Source organism: Typopeltis vanoorti, chromosome 12, assembly GCF_054136105.1.
Source record: "Typopeltis vanoorti isolate ZY-2024b chromosome 12, IOZ_Tvanoo_1.0, whole genome shotgun sequence".
Lineage (NCBI taxonomy): Eukaryota > Metazoa > Arthropoda > Arachnida > Uropygi > Thelyphonidae > Typopeltis > Typopeltis vanoorti.
This window is the reverse complement of record NC_143560.1, coordinates 67,696,102-67,716,190: the sequence shown is the minus strand read 5'-3', so window position 1 is coordinate 67,716,190 and position 20,089 is coordinate 67,696,102. Positions and strand designations below refer to the sequence as shown.

At 34.6% G+C, this 20,089-nt stretch overlaps 2 protein-coding genes across 2 annotated transcripts in view; both read left to right on the top strand.

The window, feature by feature from the left end:
* LOC150100864 (F-box/LRR-repeat protein 12-like) overlaps positions 1-6,819 on the top strand; it is a 43,920-nt gene extending 37,101 nt beyond the window's left edge. Inside the window, exon 3 of the mRNA XM_090401924.1 lies at positions 5,907-6,819. Within this exon, the coding sequence (XP_090258050.1) occupies positions 5,907-6,819 (913 nt within the window). The remainder of the gene's footprint in view (positions 1-5,906) is intronic.
* LOC150100863 (N-acetylgalactosamine-6-sulfatase-like) overlaps positions 1-20,089 on the top strand; it is a 355,136-nt gene that overhangs the window by 38,194 nt on the left and 296,853 nt on the right. The window contains exon 3 of the mRNA XM_090401082.1: positions 9,986-10,079. The gene's annotated coding sequence lies outside the window, so the exon portion shown is untranslated. The remainder of the gene's footprint in view (positions 1-9,985; positions 10,080-20,089) is intronic.

Here is a 20,089-nt window from a genome sequence, read left to right as displayed (position 1 = left end):
AATAAAAAAAAAGATAGAAGCGTGGTGATAAGACAGCTAACCTACTCTTGACAACAATACTATCTCTCCTTGCATTTGCTCGTTTTTTTTAACAATAGTTTGGTTGTAGTCATAAGTTGGCCATGCTTTAATTTTCAGCAACATAACAGTGACAGCTTTGACACCCCAACCAGCCATGACGGCTATAGACGTTCAGCAAAATCTAGATACGAATCTGTAACACCTATTGATTAACACGGATAAGAAGTGCAATTTGGTATCACTATTTCATCCACCATGGCCGATAGGTTAAGTGTAAATTTCTGAGGAGGCATTTGTTGGCATAGTAATGTCCTTCTTTTTTTTTACTCTCTGATGTCAGCTATTATAGTTATTAATTAATACTTCTACCCTCACCTATTGGAATGATTGGCAGTTTTGTGATCCCTAAAATACAATTGAGAATAAAATTTTTTGAGAAAAAGTATATTATGCAGAGCTGAGCTTCCTGCAAATACCTCTGAGAATTTTGTTCTCAGAAGTTGAAATCTGTGGTATTTCAGCTTTGATTTAAAACAAATTAATAAAATCATTTGGAGAAGGGAAAGATTGCTGGAAGTAGAATGACAAAGTTATATCCAATCTGGAAAACAAAGAAAAGCCTTCTCTAAGGCTTGCCAATTGAAAGTGAGTTGAGTTAGCTGATCTTATACAGAAGTGGAGGGTGGTTTTTCATCCAGAAAAATAGGGAAACTACCCAGAACATACAGTCATCACACAGGATCAGGATTTTTCACTTCCACATTCATCTTTTTCATCTGTGATCAAAAACATGAAGATGTTTTTGATCACAGTTCAAGGACAGTGGCATCATTTGCATATTTTATTTACTTGTAAATTTCATTAAAAATTTATGAATATAAAGTGAATATAGTATATATCTTACTCTATATACAGGATGATTCCACATCCCATCATAAACTTTAAAGCATATTTTATAAAAACTAACAAAAAAAAAAAAAAATCCCAAAAAGTGGGTTCAGAAATGTTAAATTTCTGAGATAACAGCCCCTTGTGGAAGCACGAACAATGACTACCTGCAACAGATGAAAAACGAAATGTTAAGAAATAATGATGAATCCCTTTGGAACTGGCAAAGGAAATATAGAATAAACATGTCACGGCAGGTATTCAAAATGATCTCTGTTGCTAGCCACTCAGCAATTGAAACATTTCATCATTAACAACTTCTTGTACTTCAAACTTCCTGGATGGTATGTTATCTAATTACAGTGCAGTTCATTTTCCCCCTTGATCATATACCAGTGATATTAAATCTTACAAATTAAGGGTTATCGTGCAATTAATTAGTCAACCTCTTTCATCTTCCAGAAGACGACCTTTTGAAAACCCTTGGTCATCACAAGATTGAAGCATGATGGAACTCTGTCATCCATGAACCATGTTTCTTCTGCACACCAATAGAATGTCATCAAGCTCATCATAGAATGTTTTCTATCAGGTGTTGCAAGAAGTCATGGTACAAAGGACAGGTATGCCTGTTTGACAAAACATATGTCCCTATTAATCTCCAAGGATACTTTCTCACACATTAATGGAGAATTGTTGCCATTGTTTTCACTGAATAATTGCATGTGGAATTTGACTGGCCCCATCTGTTATTTCTGTGATAATTGAAAATGCTATTTCAAATGAATATTACTGTGAAAAGCACAAGTGAAATTGTTGGTCCCATGTTCATTGTTGTAGAAATCCTTGAAAAAAAATACTAATCAAAGTCGATGATGATTAATATTTTTTAGTATTAGTCAATCTTGAATATGCTAGAAATGATATGGATAAAGCATTTTCATGTGGGACACTTCATACAACTGTTTGGGGGCCATCATCTTTCATCTGCTACTGAGTCAATTTTCATTCCACCAGATGCAGTATATTTTTCCTCAGTTTTCCATACCTTCACAGTTCTTCATTTTATGGTGCAGAAACTGTGCCTTGCTTACAGAGGCAATGATCAAGACAAGTGCATATTTGAGGTCGTGAAATTTGATGACACAGGGAAAGCCTCTTAATAAGCTGATATGCTTCATATGCATTCTGTTGGCATATGTGCATCACTTGATAAAAGTGCATATCAGCCAATTCAGTAAATGTGAACTCTCCCTCCATTATAAAGCACTGACATATTATTTAAAACCACGGAAATAAATAACAGCTGCTACTTGTGTGGGACACATTTTAGATGTAAACTGAATGCAATTCCAAGCACATGTTGCATGTGATTCTGGTTATTTATAATCATATGGTTAGTTTTCACTGCTAAACTCAAGTTACCTTGAGCAGTTTAAAAAGGTGTCTTGCGCTTCAGTATTCTCAAGCACACTTTCGCATTAAAAAATTTCCACCAAAACATATCTGTTATGAATATAATTCAGTTCAACTTGCACTTCTGTCTACGTCTACTGTCAGGAGGAAAATATTTATACCGGTGCACATAGCAGAAGAAATTCATTTTAGAAATTATGGATTTTACAACCGTGTTATAAATACCTATTTTAATTTCCTGACGTTTCAACCTTTATATGAAGGTCATCATCTGGAGTATATACTACGAGGACAAGCTAAATTACATTTCACACAGTAAGCTAAAGAAACAATGATTTGATCACTGGGTATTCTACTGGCATGACTTCTAGTGAAAAAAAAAAAACAGATAAAATTACAAATTAATTAATTAATTAATTAGAAACTACATCAAAGCTAAATTCTATTTAAGATAACATGAAAGAAACATTCTTTCTTATAGATAGTTTTCTTACAGTAACAATGATGTCCTATTTTTAACATCATTGTTACTGTAAGAAAGCTATCTATAAGAAAGAATGTTTCTTTCATGTTATCTTAAATAGAATTTAGCTTTGATGTAGTTTCTAAATAATTAATTTGTAATTTTATCTGTGTGTGTGTATGTGTATATATATATATATATATATATATATATATATATATATATTTTTTTTTTTTTTTTTTTTTCACTAGAGGTCATGCCAGTAGAATAACTGGTGATCAAATCATTGCTTCTTTAGCTTACTGTGTGAAATGTAACTCAGCTTGTCCTTGTATATTTGTATATACTCCAGATGATGACCTTAATATGAAGGTCGAAACGTCGGGAAATTAAAATAGGTATTTATAACATGGTTGTAAAGTCCATAATTTCTAAAATGAATGCTGATCACCGTGCAACACTAAAAGAAAGGATAGCAGAAGAAATCTCCCAGCCATTGTATCATATGGTCCATGTCTTCTCAGGATAGTAGAAATAACAAGAGTTGTGAATTCTGACCATGAATCAAGAAAATTGCATGAAATCATTAGGAAAGAGAGAGAGAGAGAGAGTTGTTAGATGAATCAGCTAATAATGAAGCCCTCTCCATTGTTTAATAAATACAGTAACAATATGGGAGCAAATACTGTCATCAGTTCTACTGAATGTTTGCTCCAGACCTTGAAGTAGTATAGAAAGTTATTTTTTTCACCTCCTGTACATAACCTTTAATTTCTCAGATGCTGTACAAAACTAAACAGGAAAGATTATAATACTTCCAGATGAATTTCAACTGATTCTCATAAGAAAAATTTTTTCAAAACTTCCATACACTAACAGCAGCTATGCGCATCACCTGGTTACCAATCCTTTAGATTGAAAGTAAGACTCTTCTCACACTAAAAAAGGAAAAATCCTGTGTGTGTGTGTGTGTGTTCAAGTACCCTATGAAGAAAAGGAGAGAATTCAGATGTGCTTGGGCCAATGTTGTTTAATTTGTATATAAATGATATAGGAAACGGCTTAAAGGGAGATATTCAGTTGTTTGCTGATGATGCAAAGTTGTGTAGTGCAATAAAAAATCAAGCTGATGTTGAAAGTTTGCAGGAGGATTTAAATAAGCTGGTAAAATGGGCAAAAGAAAATGGATGTCAGTTCAATGTGGAAAAGTGTAAAGTCTTGCATTTTGGGATTAAAAGATTACCAGCTGTGTACTACATAGATGGAAAGGTACTCCAAGAGATTGATGAGGCTAGGGACTTAGGGGTATTGGTAGATAAGGAGATGAAGTTCAGAGGACACATTGCTAAGGTGTCCAAGATTGCACATAGGATTACTTGGTTGTTGAGGAACACACTGACATCCAGAGATAAAGAGGTTATTATTCCCCTTTATAAAGCATTGTTACTTCCACATTTGGATTACTGTGCTCAGGTCTGGTCACCTGGATTCCTTGGAGATGAGGAGGCTGTGGAGAGGGTTCAGAGAAGAGTGACCAAGTTGGTGAGTGATATAAAAAATGCTCCCTACATTGATAGATTGAGAGCTTGTGGATTGCAGAGATTGGCTGATAGGCGAAGAAGAGGGGATATGATAGAAACATTCAAATTACTAAAAGGTTTTTATAGGATTGATGCAGGGGAAATGTTTCAGCTGTGTGATAGTGATGGAAGAACAAGAGGTCATCTCTGGAAATTAAAGAAGAGTGTGGTTAACAAAGGTGTCAGAACAAGGTTTTTTGCCTGGAGGGTGGTGAATGAGTGGAATTCATTGCCTGACTTTGTTGTGAGCTCTTCATCTGTAAATGAATTCAAGAAGAGATATGACAGATATTGTTTTGCTAGTTTGGGTCTCCCGCGATGAGTCTACTGACTCCATGGAGATACCCGTAATAATAATAATTACATTAATGCACCTGTGTGTGTTTGTCTGTCAATCCCCTATTTTGAAAATTATCATACAGTATCATTTTCTGTACCACCTCCATTGAGTTTTCAATAAAACATAATTTATAACTGTCACAGTTTTAGTTAATTTTGATTTGAAAACAAATAGCATAAGGTTTTGCTATTTTGCATGAGTCAGCAAGGAAAGTTTGACTGGCTTCTGTTTCTTGGCAGTGAAAAAAGTTAAGTTGTCAGTCCTTTGCATGTTATCAGCAGTCTTCACCTACAAGGGCTGCATCTCAAAATGAGAGTTCCAAACCCATGTTTATTGTGACTTTTCATTAGTTTTGAGATGTAGAATCACTCTGTATATATTGAAAAAGTTGTATTCACTAATTTTCTTATATTATAGTTTAATTTCTTTTCACATATAAAGAAGTGATATTCAAAAAAAATAAAAATAAATAAAAAATTCAGTACCAAATTTGAGCCAGCATAAGATTGCTTTTTATAAAACTGATATTTCGAAGTGTGATGGTGAGTAATTGTGAGCAGCTAGCTGTAATATACTTGTGTGAGGGGGGGGGGGGTCTATCTTTTCTTTTCATTAGCTAGATCACTCTTTTCACTATTTATATTTATTCTTTCTGAGTTTATTTGGATATCCATTAGTAGTTCAGACAGAAGTTCTGCATTAGAACAGATAGTTTACGGCACATTATCTTCAAAGTGTGCTTCCATCTCCTAAATTTGAAAAATTCAATTTTAAAATTTTGAAACTTCGGTTTCATAAAAAGAAATTTTTTTTTATTGCTTTAGCTCAGTAGTAAATACATGTATTCAGCTTCATCTATTTGTAGAAATCATTGCTGCAGTTTCTTCAAATGTTAAAAATAGTATAAACATATAAAACACTCTTTTTTGGTAATACATTTGTAAGTTTGATAATTACACCACAGATAGTTAAGTATTACAGGAGAGATATGAAACACAAATTCCAGTTGTCTAATACTGCCAAGGTGTCCACATATTTTGTAAGTCAAAGTATCTTAAAATAAGTTATAAAATATCTTAATCATCATCACAGTGTGTTATATTTAAAGAAAATAAAATTAATATAGAAACTATTTCTGGATAACAAATACACACTAACCATCTTGAATGTGCATTTGCTAAATTTATTTATTTTTCAGAGTGTGCCAGCGATGGTATCAACTAACAAGGTCTCATGTTCTATGGAAAAATATAGAAGCTCAGGATATACGTTTGACTACACACCAGATGGAAAAATTAGCTTCCATACTACCTCCATTTGTTGTTTACCTACACGTGTGTGGTGTTCAATTGCACAAGATGCCATTTCTTACTCCAAAGGTTATAAATGAGATTAGGGAGCGTTGTCCACAGTTAGGCACTCTGATCATAGAAAATGCTTTTGTTGCAAAGCACATTAATTGGACTGATATAACTGTGGAAGATCTGCCTCAGAATTTGAAAACACTGTCTCTTCGCAAGTCTTTCTTTCATGCTGATCAGTTCTTTTGTAGCGCAAGTCATCCAACATTACCAGAAATCCAGTGTTTAGATGTTAGTCACTGTTGGTGTATTTCAGATCACGATATACCTTTTTTCACAAGGCTTACTGATCTTCAGCAGCTGTACTTAGAAAACTGTGATTATATTACTGACAGTGGTGTTAGGCTGCTTGTGTCTAGAATTTCTACTATTAAAGTTCTAGATTTAGAAGGAACAAGTATTTCAGATGAGTCCTTGCATATCATCGCAGATAATTGTTCTGAATTGGAAAAATTGTTCCTTGGGAGGACTTGGACAACTGATAATGCTGTTAGTTTTCTTTCAAATACTACCCTGTGTCGACTTCAGGCTCTTTGTCTAACAAACACTGGAATAAGTGATATTGGACTCACTAATATGATTAGCTGTCTTGGGAGCTTGAAGTGGGTGAAGGTAACTGACACTCATGTTACTACAGAAGGGATAGAAAAAATAACTGCTGTACTTCCTCGTGCTAGGAAGCTTCTTATTCTTTTAAATAATTCTGTTGGGGAATATAGGTGTGAGCATTTTTATCACAGAAAGAGCTAATTTAGTGCTAGTTTATGTGTGTGTATACTTGTATTTATGGTGAATGTTGATAAATTAATTTGCTATCAATTCGAATGAATATGCACTGACATTTATTACCCTGTGTTGTAAGTATAGAAATTCTCAACATAGGAAAGGGGTGTGGTTATTTTATTATATGTAGTTTTACATGTGAAATATTCAAGACATTATTCAATATTCAGTGCTTCCTTTAAAAAAAATTATGATAGTATAAAAATTCTGGATATAAAGTTGCAATGTGTGTGTGTGTATATTTATATGTAAAACTGATAAAATCTTTGTGTATTTATAAGCAAAATTGCCAGGTTTTTATTGGTTAACTCAACTAAATTGCATGTAAGATGACAGATCTGACAGTGGCTATCTCTGAGTTTCTGAAATAGCAAAAGACTGCCCACTTTCTCTCAGAAAAGAAAATTCACATCCTCCATGTAAGCTTCCCTTTTGTGAGAAAGGAATTTTCCTTTCTCTAGGCTTTGATACTTTGACATTTATTAATACTTTGTTAGGTAAGAAGTGGTGAAAATTTATATCCCCCCCCCCCATTCCTCATCGCTGAAGAATTTTTTTGATTGTGATGCTGCATTGTTTGCAACTTGCATACAACTACTTATTTATTTTAGCTAGGTATTTTGGTTTATCAATTAAGCATATTTAATCATAGCATATATGTGATGTGTAATATTTGTTAAGAACCTCTAACTTAATGACAGATGTGGTTTACTTATTCACCCTGCTTTGGAATTTCCAGTTTCTAATTTCTTATCCAGGACAAAATTGATTTCAGTATCAAAGTTTTTAATTGCTTGAGTGCTATAAGATCGATTCAGTCGAGTTGATTGTAAATTTATAACCTGAATAATTGTGGTAGTATATATGCCACACACTGCTCTAATCTTAGGATCTTATTATGTAAAGATTGTAATACAATATTTATTCCTTCTGTTTGAAAGGAAAACACTAAAAATCTAGGTCATTTTAAATAATTGTAAGATTGTTGTTTAGAAAAATCTAGTCACCATTAGAAATGTAGCATTTATATTATGTTTTATCGGTATCATAGTGCACTATATCCTTGCCTAATTAACATATTTATATCAGCACACATAATTGAACTGAACTTGCTTTTTGCTCCTACAAAACAGACAGACTAGCAAGCACAGTGGGCTTTTTGTAAGTAATTACAGATAATATTAATTGTAATTTTAAAGTTTTCATCTCTCTTCTCCTTTTTTCTTTATTCTCTACCTGTTGGGAAGGTTGTTTCATCATACTTCAGCTTTGCAGATAGTTGGTTGTTTAATGCTATGGAAAAGTAACTAAAGCTATAGGCCATGTAGGTCTAGTTGTGTGGGTGTTGAGGTGGGTGGATCAAGGAACTAGCTGACTTACCTTCAATTCAAAAGTTCTTATAAAGATTCCTCATGCCTCCATGACTAGGCTAAGGCCATGTCTTCTCCTCAGCCAAATTGCACATGGTTCTGATTGTTACAAAGGTACTGCAGATAAATGGTGTTCTGAATGAATTTCAGAACACCATTTCTGATTTTAGACTAAAATTAATAAACTGGAACACTTCTGTGAAATTTTACATTTTAAAACAGAATTATCAGTCAAGTTTCTTATCTACCTTCAGTGCTAGTGAACATAATGCATTATATTAATAATACATAATATATACATAATAATAATATACGAATATATTAAAAGAAGTTTCATTCTAAGATAAGAAATAGGATGTGATTTAATATTTTGATAATAATTATACTACATAATTAATTTTGAACTATTACTATTAAATAATTAATTTGGAAGAAAACTTGTTTTTTTCCCCAAATGCTGTATTCTGTTATGTTTCCATATTTAATTTGCTATCTTTCCTAAAAACTTGCATACCTAAATAGCTTAAATGTTGTAATTGTTCTATAGGCTCTTCATTAAGAATGAAGCTGATATTTTCTGTGTCCTGTCTGTTTTCATAGTTTTTATTATTATTATTTCTGATTTTCATATCAGATTTGTTACATTACTTATTCAGTTTAAAATGTCTAAAAACTTGTAGCAGATTTATTTTGGAGTATATCATCTATATAAATGTGGCTGGTAATTGATCTTCTTGTCTGTCCATAGTAGGCCAATTTTGAGGAACAAAGAACTATATTCACCAGGAACTAAGAAAGAGAGAGAGTAGGGAGGGAGTTTGTCTTTAGCAGATTGGATAAGGGTAACTAATTTTAAGTGGAGCTTGAAAGTGGTGCAAAGATTGTAATTCTTTAAGATTCTAGCTATTTTTTTCTGATGTGTCTCGGACATAGGGAATGGTGAGAGCATTATTAAAATCTCTCTAAAGAGAAGTTCATGGATTGGGACAGGATTGATTATTATTATTTTATTTATTTATTTTTTATACTGTGGTAACTATAACCATTAGGTGAAGTGGGATGTATATGATTGAGTTCTGCTGCAAGAAAGGCCTCACTGAAACAGAGGTTATAGGCTCTGTGTTGAGAGGGGGGTTGATGAGAAAGTTTGTGAATGTATCTGCCTGTGTGAGTGGGTTTGCTGTATACTGAAAAGGATGGTATACTGACTTTTATCTATCTACCCACCATTACACATCCACACACAAAAGTGTGTGGATGTGTAATGGTGGGTAGCTCTTTATACTGAAACTCTGAGAACAGTGCTAAAATATCAAAGGACTATTTCTCTCATTTTTTTTTTCCTTCTGTATATCAGCAATGAAAATGCATTGCATTCATTTTGTCAGATGAAATCTGGGATATCTGCATGTTTTGCCTTGAATTTTGATCTCTCAAGTATTTTTAACAGTATTCTGGTAACATTGTTAGCATAACAAGGTTTTGTCTACTTTATATATAGTTCTTGCCATTCCTTTGTGTTCTGCATATCATATGATTTCCCACTATTTCTTTGTTCTGCTTACAAAGCATGATTCCTATCTTATTTCTCACAAAATAATTGTTTTCATCTGATCACTTCTGAACAACACCTAATGATGGACATTAGGTCTCTGTCTCATTAGAAAACTTATTTGTTCACATCAACTATGCTAATCACTTTTTCTCTTCCCTTGGGCTGACTAATGTGAGCTAGCTGTTCATTACTTGTATCCTTTCCCTAGGTGACCAATTATAAAGATGAATGAGTGCTGAAGTTTTCAGATTATTTTTGTTTAATGGCACAGACATATTTAGTTTTCACTGTGAAGATTTCAGGTAAGTGACAATTTAGGCTAATCTAATGTAATGTTTCAAAATTTTAAGAAATCGATTCATTTTAGTTTTTATAATTTCATACTCGTGTAGATCTCTTCTTTCTTTTATTTAATTTGTTTTCATTTGTACTTTTTCATGTCATCATTTTATCTGCTTTATGTATAGTTCTTGCCATTCCTTTGTGTTCTGCTGTTTATCATATGATTTCCCACCATTTCTTTGTTCTGTTTCCTAGCATTTTCTTTGTTTTTTTACTTTGGCTACAATTTTCTCTTTTCTTTTATTTTCTAGCTTTAACATAAAAAAAACAAATTTTATGCAGCACTTTTTCCAGATTACTTCTTACAGCTGTATTTTGTTATGTCATTTATGAGAAAATTCAGTTAATTATTGCAAAGATTTGGTGCTTTTATTTTTTCAATAGTGAGCTTAATAGCATTAGTTCTGTAGGACTGAGGCCAGGTCTTTTCCTCATTTCATTAAGCACATCAACTTATGTTCACTGTAATGCATGTCTGTTGTACCACCTTTTTGCCATTTTATGGTTTGTATCCCTTAGAGGTCACCAACAAAATGGATGAGAACCTCTATGCATCAAATTAATATATGCAAATAGATTTACCGAAATTACCGAATCAATTACCGAAATCAATTTTGCAATTTATGAATTGCTTGAAATTAAAAATATTTCATTTCTGCCCCCAGACACTGAAAATTAATACCGCACTATATATAATCTTATAATTTTCTTTAGAATTTATGTTTATTAAGTTCAACTGGTAGTTTTGACTAGCTGTATAAATAATGCAGAACCCATCTGGTGCATTAGAGATTGTTTCAGCTACTACAAATAGCTTTGAAGTTCACTTAATTTGTTATTATCTTTTAAACTGAGTCTTTCCTTATGCACATACTTGTTCATGGAGCAGCTAGGTGGTAGTATGTACACCACCAATGAAGACAAGGATATTTTAAAATAAATCATCTTAAAATTGTGCCTCAAAAAACTTTTTTTTTCAAATGGGATACACATTATATATCACAATTATTCCATATGATTACTTCCATTATGTATGCTCTTTTCGAACACAAATATTTCTAATCAGTGACAAATGCTGCTAATAAATATTTCGAATCACTTCAATTTTAGAAGTATATAATAATAAATTGAATTAATTGTTACTACTTAACCTTCTGGTATCATAAATAGAATACTGGATACAATTTTGGAATACAGAGCTTCAAGTGTAACGTTATTATGGATGAGAGCTTCAAGTGTAACGTTATTTCATGGATGAGAACTCATCAATGAAAAGTTGGTCAACATATAGTACGCTAGTACCACAAATGGACCATAAGAAACTGTCCACATTTTACTTGGAAATCTGTGGATTGTGTATTCCTTGGGAAACATGAGATGGCAGACTGTTCCAGAGAGGCAGCAGTGGAGGGGATGAATGAAGAGAAGGAAAAATTTGTATTATGGGTTTGGAGTTGAACTGTGAGAGGATGTTGATTGGCTGTTGCATGGATTTGACAGAGGGTGGGAGAATTATTAATGCCAATTCTGATGAACAGCAGCCATAGAAGTTTTTATAGAAGATGCAGACTGTGGAAACTGAATGCCTGTGTGAAAATGAATGGAGTGTATTAGGGAGAGACAGGTTATCAATCAATTGGACTGCTCTTTTCTGTATAGAATCCTGCATTTTTATGGAGGCTGTTGGGGAAACCACCCCATTTAGAGCAGTATTCAATGGTTAGGCATATTTGTGTTTTGTATAGGGTTAGAAGCTGTTTGGAGCAACAGAGAACCTACTTTTTTATGCAGAGGAGGCAATATTTGTGATATGTTTGTGCTAAGAGAGATTTGGGTAAGGTGGAAAATAATACAGAGTTGTGTTTTGCTAGCATTGAAGTTAAGTTTATCCAAACCATAGTAATGAATGTTGTAAAGTTCAGAATTTAAGGTAGTAGAGGTTAGAGTTCTGCAGGTTGTGGTTGATTTGTGCTTCGCAAGGTTTGTTAAATTGAAAGAGGTACAGTGTGCTACTGTCATCAGCAAAACTGTATATTTGATTGCAGTCAGCTGGAGTAGATCGCTTATGTGTGTGTGTGAAGGCCTGGGATGAGAGCCTGTTGTTATTCTACTGGACACTTCCTAACACCACAACTTATGCTGCAGAAGGTGATAAAAATCAAAGGCACTTTCCTCTTCACAAATGAGAAGAGAAGATTTTCACCATTCAAGAGTTTAACCAATCTAGTACATGCCCCAGATCGTCGCACAGCACTTGCCATAGCACCTAAGATTCGGAGAGGTCATCACCCCACATCAGTGATGGCTTGATGGAGGGTGACGCATCAGGTGGGAGTTCCATTTCTGTGAGAAAGGGATCAAAATCTCCACCAAAGTGTATAAAGACACTGTTCTATGGCTCATGAACAACACCTTGTTTCATGGTAGGCAGTAGACCTTCCAACAGGACTTGGACCCCTGCACATAAGGTGTGGACCACATAACAGTGGTTGGACAAAGACTCAGAGATTTCCTCTTCATAGATGAGATTTTCACCATTCAAGAGGTTTTAACAACCAACACGATAGGGTACATGCCCCAGATAGTCACACAGCACTTGCCATAGTACCCAAGATTCAGAGAGGTCATCACCCCAATTCAGTGATAGTTTGATGGAGGGTGATGTATCAGGGGGTATCCAAGCTCCATTTCTGTGAGAAAGGGATCAAAACCTCCACCAAAGTGTATGAAGACACTGTGCTTGGAATCTGTGGTACAGCTCGTGAATAACACTTGTTTCACAGTGGGCAGTGTACCTTCCAATAGGACTCAGCCCCTGCACACAAGGCAAGAACCACACAACAGTGGTTGAGGATGAATGTGCCTGAATCCATTGGACTTCATATTGTAGTTAGAGCCTGAGAGAGTAGCCTGCAAGAAATGATACCACTGCATCGCCAGCCTGAAGAGGGATTATGAGTGAGCAGTTGCAGCATTTACATTAGATGTACATGCCACCATCGATATGTGGCCTCACAGACTTTGGGCACGTGAAGGCAAAGGGAGGGACATTTCAAACATTGAGTGCTGTCATATGCACATTATACGTGTGGTTTTTTTATATGCTGAAAGCTGTAAATGATTTACTAATAGATTAAAAATTTATGTGCTGTTCAAGTTGTAATAGTATTCATGGATAGACTAGGTAAAGGGCTAATTTCCAGACTGCAGAATAGATACCAATAGAATAAGAAAGTGTAAATAGATGGCATAGAGCGTGAGTCAACTCTGAAGCGTAGCTCATAGGAATACCGTCAGAGCCAGAAGACATTTTTGGTATCCAATTTGAGCAAAATTTTCTGATCTGCTGCTTTTGAAAGGTCAAACATGGTGTTGAGTGTTTGGAATGGTTGGGGAACATTTACCATCATCAGCTATGCAAGAATTGGAGCAGAAGTAGATAGCCAAGAGGTTGGCTTTTTATATGGGTGATGATGATGCAGTTGTACTATCTGGGTGTAACAGTGTTGGGTGTAGTTCTGGGCAGAAGTTCATGATCAGCTTTGGCTAGAGCCCAGAAGGCATGGCTGCCATTTGTGCAGGATGCAAGTTTCCTGCTTTTAGTTCTCAAAGTCAGTTTTCAATGTGTACAATACTGATGCACCTGTGGTATGGCTGAAGCAGGGCTCAGATATTGGATGGTAATTTAGGGTGAAGTGGGGAATAAATGTTTCTGCGTTGACAAAATTATTTTGGTGATTTGTTCTGCACATAGGACTGTTTCTAAACATGGAGTTTAGAAACAGTATTCTGATCAGGGATAAAATGCAAAGAAGTTGCAGAAGAAATTCCACTTGGATTTCTAGTAATGCCATATAATGTGTGGAGTGGATGTGAGTAGTTTTGCATATGTTGCTCAATGGGGAAGAGATCTGCATTAGACTGTGATCTGAACTGCCTAGTCGATACATAACATTCACAGTGTACTTAGATATGGTCATTAGCAAAGGAGAGATCCACAGTGTTTGTGGAGTGGTTGGGGTTGTCTGGTATTCTGGTGGGTATGTGAACAATTTGTGTGAGATCATTTGTGATTGTAAATGTCTCAGCCTCTCTGCCTGCTTGATCTGCACAGTTGGAAGTGGGCAGCCAGCTGGTGTTGTGAACATTGAAGTTGCTGTGGAAGTTGACTTTGCTGTTATGAAAGTAGATATGAAGAAAATCAACATTGAGGGAAAAGTAATGGAAGAATAATGGAACCGATGAAGCAGTGAGTTTGCAAAGCTACCTCACTGCTTAATGCATTGATTTTCTGGGAGAAGATTTTAGTAGGAATTCACAAAAACATTGCTAGTATTATGCATAATGCAGCAGAACATATTTTCCACACAATCATTATTACATAAAGAAATGTACAAGGAAGTATCTCCTTATCCAGAAACCTAAGAATATGCACTATTGTCCAATCTTTAAGCAATCAGTGAAAATCATACTTTATTAGGTTTATTATGATCATCATCTAAAATAATAAAATAATATCTACAAGTTTCACCGTCTAAATATCTAATAGCTTCATTAAGGTTACAGGAAAATGGTACACACAAAAAAAAAAATAATGCAAATGCAGAGAAGATTCATGTATATACAGAGATATGATAAATGAGCCATGAAAAGTTTAAATTGAAGATAAAATTCTGATTTTGTGTTGCAAATTTGCAATGAGCTGGACAGGGTACAAAGAAGAGTTACGAAGATTATATCATTATTATGGGATTTTGATTATTAGAACAGATTGTGTGTATATTGCAGACTCTGATTAACAGGAGAAAGAGGGGGTGATAGATGTCTATAAACTTTTGAATTGGTTTTATAGGATCATCTGATGAAATTTACATCAGGAGCATATGTAAGCATCCAAGGCAGATGTTTACATATCCTCCTGTCTAGCCATAGTAGGCCAAGTTATTCACCTGAATGCTATGAAGGATGAAGTTCTTTTATTACTTCCTGGTTATAGCCATTGGTTAAAAATGTGTGGCAAAGATTGTTGATTTCTGTGATAAGATCTTTTTCATTAAAACAAATCGCTCTGACTGAGTTAATAGTACCATATTGTTATGGTTGATGATGTGATTGTTAAGTATCTTCCAGTGTATGTTGTCTTTCAATAAATACAAAATGATAATGAACCATTTGAAATGTATGTGACTGATACATCAAGCAAGAGTGGACAGGTGCATGATTTTCTTTTGTGAAGTGTTATTTTATTGCATTCGCTGTTTAAATGTATTAAAAACATGAATAATGTATCTGGTCCATGGGACCAGATAGCAAATACATTTGTCTAGTGCAGCCAGGCCAAAGCATTGAGTGTAGCTGTGTTGAGAGTTTCTCTAAACATTTTGTATAAAAATTAGCCAAAGAAGGGGGAGAGGAGAATATCATTGCCCCACCTTTTTGTTTGTAATTTTAAATAATTCAGATACTTCTGGGGAGAAGTGGGATATGCATCTGAAAAGATAGCTAATACCATGGGTGGTGTTCAAAATATTCAACAACCAGAACATTAATATATAAATCAAAAATCAATGGCAATATCATATTAAAAATGAGGATATTAGGAAAGAACTTGACATTGTCAGCATCCAGGAATGCTTTAACAGAACTAATCTAAGGTGGTATGGGCAAGGAAAGATTAGCAAAACTAATGTGTTCTCTGCCAAGTTGGCAGGAAAACGACCCTGATATAGGTGGATTGATACTGTACCAAGTCCTTTGATGATAGAAATATATGATCTGATAATGTTGGAGTCTTGACAAGTAACAGACTAATTTGGAGGAAAATTGTAGATAGTAAGTTAGTAATGATGTAAATTTTTCATGTAGTACTATCATATCCTGTACACCCCTTGAGGGTACATGGCAGGAATTTGATGATGATGATCAAAAATTAAAAAAAAAAATTATACTCTAAATAAATTTGCTATATATATATTATAAACTGCTTACCAAGTGATAAGCAATAAAATAAGTTGCAGTGTAAATTATTCATAACATTCCAGTAAATGATTTTTCTGACAATTGATAATAGAGATATAGAAAATGTAAAAATCTCAGTATTACAACAAGCGGTAGAAAAATTTTGAATGTTATTGCTGTTGTTCAGCAGAAGCCAAAAGAAGATTCAGCACGAACAATATTCCTAATGTTAAGACATATTCTCTACTTGTTGATATCACCTAATGACTATCAATTTAATGGAAAGTCATGATGCAGTTTCCTGTGTCAATCCTGGCTTTGACAGGGGCAACATTCAACTAGTCATTAGGTGACATATGTCAATAAGTAAAGAATTTATCTTAACATCAGTGATATTGTTTGTGCCGGATCTTCTCTCAGCTTCTGCTGAACCAACAGCAGTAACATTCAGAAGTTTTCTAGCACATGTAATACTGAAATTTTTATATTATTATTATTATTATCTAGGCCTCCATGGAGTCAAAAGACTCATCGTGGGAGGTCATTTTTAGGAAATACAAAGTTTATCATACCACTCCTTGAACCCATTCGCCGTTCCCACTCCAACCACTCTCTTAGGCAATGCATTCCAAGGTTCAACCACCCTCCACACAAAGAAACCACTCCTCACCCTCTTGCGCACAGCCTCCTTTCGTAACTTCCAGGAATGTTTCCTTGTCATTGCTCCTTCCCACCATTCCACCAAGTGAAAGAACTCTCCAATGTCTACCCTGTTGCTGCCTCTCAACAGTTTAAAAGTCTCGATCATATCACCTCTCCTTCTTCTATCTACCAAACTCTGCAGCCCACATTCTCTCAGTTGATCCTCATAACTCATATTGTACAGTCCTGAAACCATCTTTGTCACAAAAACCATTTATTGGAATGTTATATTTGATTAGTTGATTTAATTTTATTTAAGATGGAAACTGAAGATTTCATCTTCAGTTCATGTTTACAAACATCATTGGCCAGGTTTCAGGATTCAATAAAATATAATGAACTTTTGTTAAGTTCATTCATTTTTCACTTTTGTTCATTAAACAACAAATGTATGTTCATATAATGTTTTGGACAATTTAATAATTTTTCTCTTGGAATCGATACTTTGTTTTGTGTGCAATGGTATATCATATTTCTTTGTTTCTATAAGATCTTCCATTTTACTTTCGTAGGTTCCTTAATGTAGTTTTATATATTCATTCACTTTTATTGTTCATTGAATTAATTGGTTTTAATAACTGAAATATTTCTTTCCTATAAAGTTAAATTATTGACATCTGTTTAGAATATCATTTATTCAAGGCAGATCAAAAATTTCACTTTCCAAACGTATAATCGTTCCCATTTTTCTGTTAAAGTGAATTTGCAAGGTTTAATAAGATTTGTTTTCAAACTGCTTTTGTAACACCATTACAGGCTACCCATCAAGATCCAAATAGTCTTCCAGTTTTTATCATTTGGATTCACAGCCCTGCAGATGTTACATTTAATTCTCATATTTTTATTTGATGTATGGTAATGATATAAAGTTTATCAAGAAAAAAAATTAAAATCATTTACTTGATTTACATATTTTATTGCATCATCCAAAGATAATTGAATATGGTGACTTACAATGCCAAACTGAAACGTCTGGAACTACTCGGCCAGCCAGGCTGGCTGAGTGGTTAGCATATCTACTCTTCAGCCAAAAGGCTGCGGATTCGAATCCTGCCATGGGCATTGATGTTTGTGATTGTCTGTGGAAATACTAGTGATGGTGGTTGGCAGTAGATGGCATTGGTGTTGTTGCGGTCAGTTGGCAGATGAGTTGTAGAGCAGGTGTCCTTCCTCGATGAGTCTTTGGACTCCCTGAAGGTGTCATGTAATAATAATAATAATAATTTTGGCTGAACTCCAAACTTTCTTCCTAGATGGTACAATCTGCACAAAATCCAGTATAGTTGTGATGTAAATATTTCTCAGTGAAACCATTTTTCTGAATCACCAGCAGTAAAGTTTGATATAATATTTCAGATTTGGTTCCTTCAACAAATCTCTTTGAGATCAGCAAAAACCTTTTAAAACACACTTATATGAAAAAGTAGAAGCTTCATTGATAATAACCAAAAATTTTACATTTGTTTATAAGCTTTCCAAAAAAATTTCTAATTTCAGTAGATATGTTTTGCAACAATGTTTTGAGGTTCTATTAAATATTTCATGTCTGAAAATGCTCTTATTATTTTTAGCTATACAATGGTGATATAATAAAATTCTGATGGTACTTTCTAAATGTTTTTTGTTTTCTTTAGCAACACTATGATAAAACATTTTTTTCAGAAGTTTTTATTTCAAATGCTTTTTTGTGTGAAACTGGTGTTTTTTTTTCTTTTTTTTTTCTTAATTCATGATTACAATTGTCCTTTCTGTTGGGCTTGAACAGAACATGATTACCTGATGGAAGATTCAAGTGTTCAACATTTTTAACAAGCACATCTTTGAGCACCATTTACATCACTAGCAAATTGTTTATTATTGCTTAATAGCAATAAGCTACTCATTTTTTATTGAAATAATCAATTTTTTTCATTCCAGAAATACAAATTATTTATATTTTGTACTGATTCTTGCACAGTATTAAAAGAAATTCCTAATTCCTATTTAAAAAGGAACATTAAAAAACATATCAAAACTTTAATAAGTTTAGCTTAATCCTTTATCCAAGTGCGAGCAAACAAAGTTTGTGCCTGAAAGTATCTTCAGGACTGAGCTAAGGTGGTGCAACTCTTGGCAAAGGTGGAGAAAGCTATCATCACTCCTATCTCAGTATCTCCTATAATGCAAAGCACATCTCCTTGTGGATATGTGTAATGCTATGCATTAAGGCAAGGGCCACTACCTAGACCGGTTTCAACCTTTATTGAGGTCTCATCAGTGGGAGCTAGGCCCAGTAGTGGAGTCACTAAGGCAGAATCAATAAGAGGTCATCTCCACCTATAGGTGGGGTAAATACAACATTATTATTAAATTACTCCGGATTCAGAGAAAGATGTTGTACTACCAGGTGTTCACTTAAGCTTGGATTCAGCGATAGTTCTTCGGCATGAAACGCTTAGATCGCAGTTTTCGATCTCAGAGTTTCGCATACTGGCTGTAAAATAATAAGGGATTTTTATCCCCTTAATTTAATGTTGAGAGTTTATTTTTCACTTGGTTGGACTATAATAAGTTTAGTTTAATCCTTTATCCAAGTGTGAGCAAACAAAGTTTGCACCTGAAAGTATCTTCAGGACTGAGCTAAGGTGGTGCAACTCGTGGCAAAGGTGGAGAAAACTATCATCGCTCCTCTATCAGTATCTCCCATAATGCAAAGCACATCTCCTTGCGGATATGTGTAATGCTATGCATTAAGACAAGAGCCACTACCCAGACTGGTTTTATTGATTCTGCCTTGGTGTCTCCACTACTGTGCCTGGCTCCCACTGACGAAACCTCAATAAAGGTTGAAACTGGTCTGGGTAGTGGCCCTTGCCTTAATGCATAGCATTACATATATCCACTAGGAGATGTGCTTTGCATTATGGGAGATACCGAGATAGGAGTGATGATAGCTTTCTCCATCTTTGCCACAAGTTGCCTTGGTGTTGCACCACCTTAGTTCAGTCCTGAAGATACTTTCAGGCACAAACTTTGTTTGCTCACACTTGGATAAAGGATTAAACTTATTATAGTCTCTAATCAAGTGAAAAATAAAACTCTCAAGATCTTTCTCTGAATCCGGAGTAATTTAATAATAAGGTTGTACACCTTTTGGCAACTCCTATAGGTGGGGATGACCTCTCATTGATTCTGCCTTGGTGTCTCCACTACTCTGTCTGGCTCCCACTGACGAGACCTCAATAAAGGTTGAAACCGGTCTGGGTAGTGGCCCTTGCCTTAATGCATAGCATTACACATATCCACAAATAGATGTGCTTTGCATTATGGG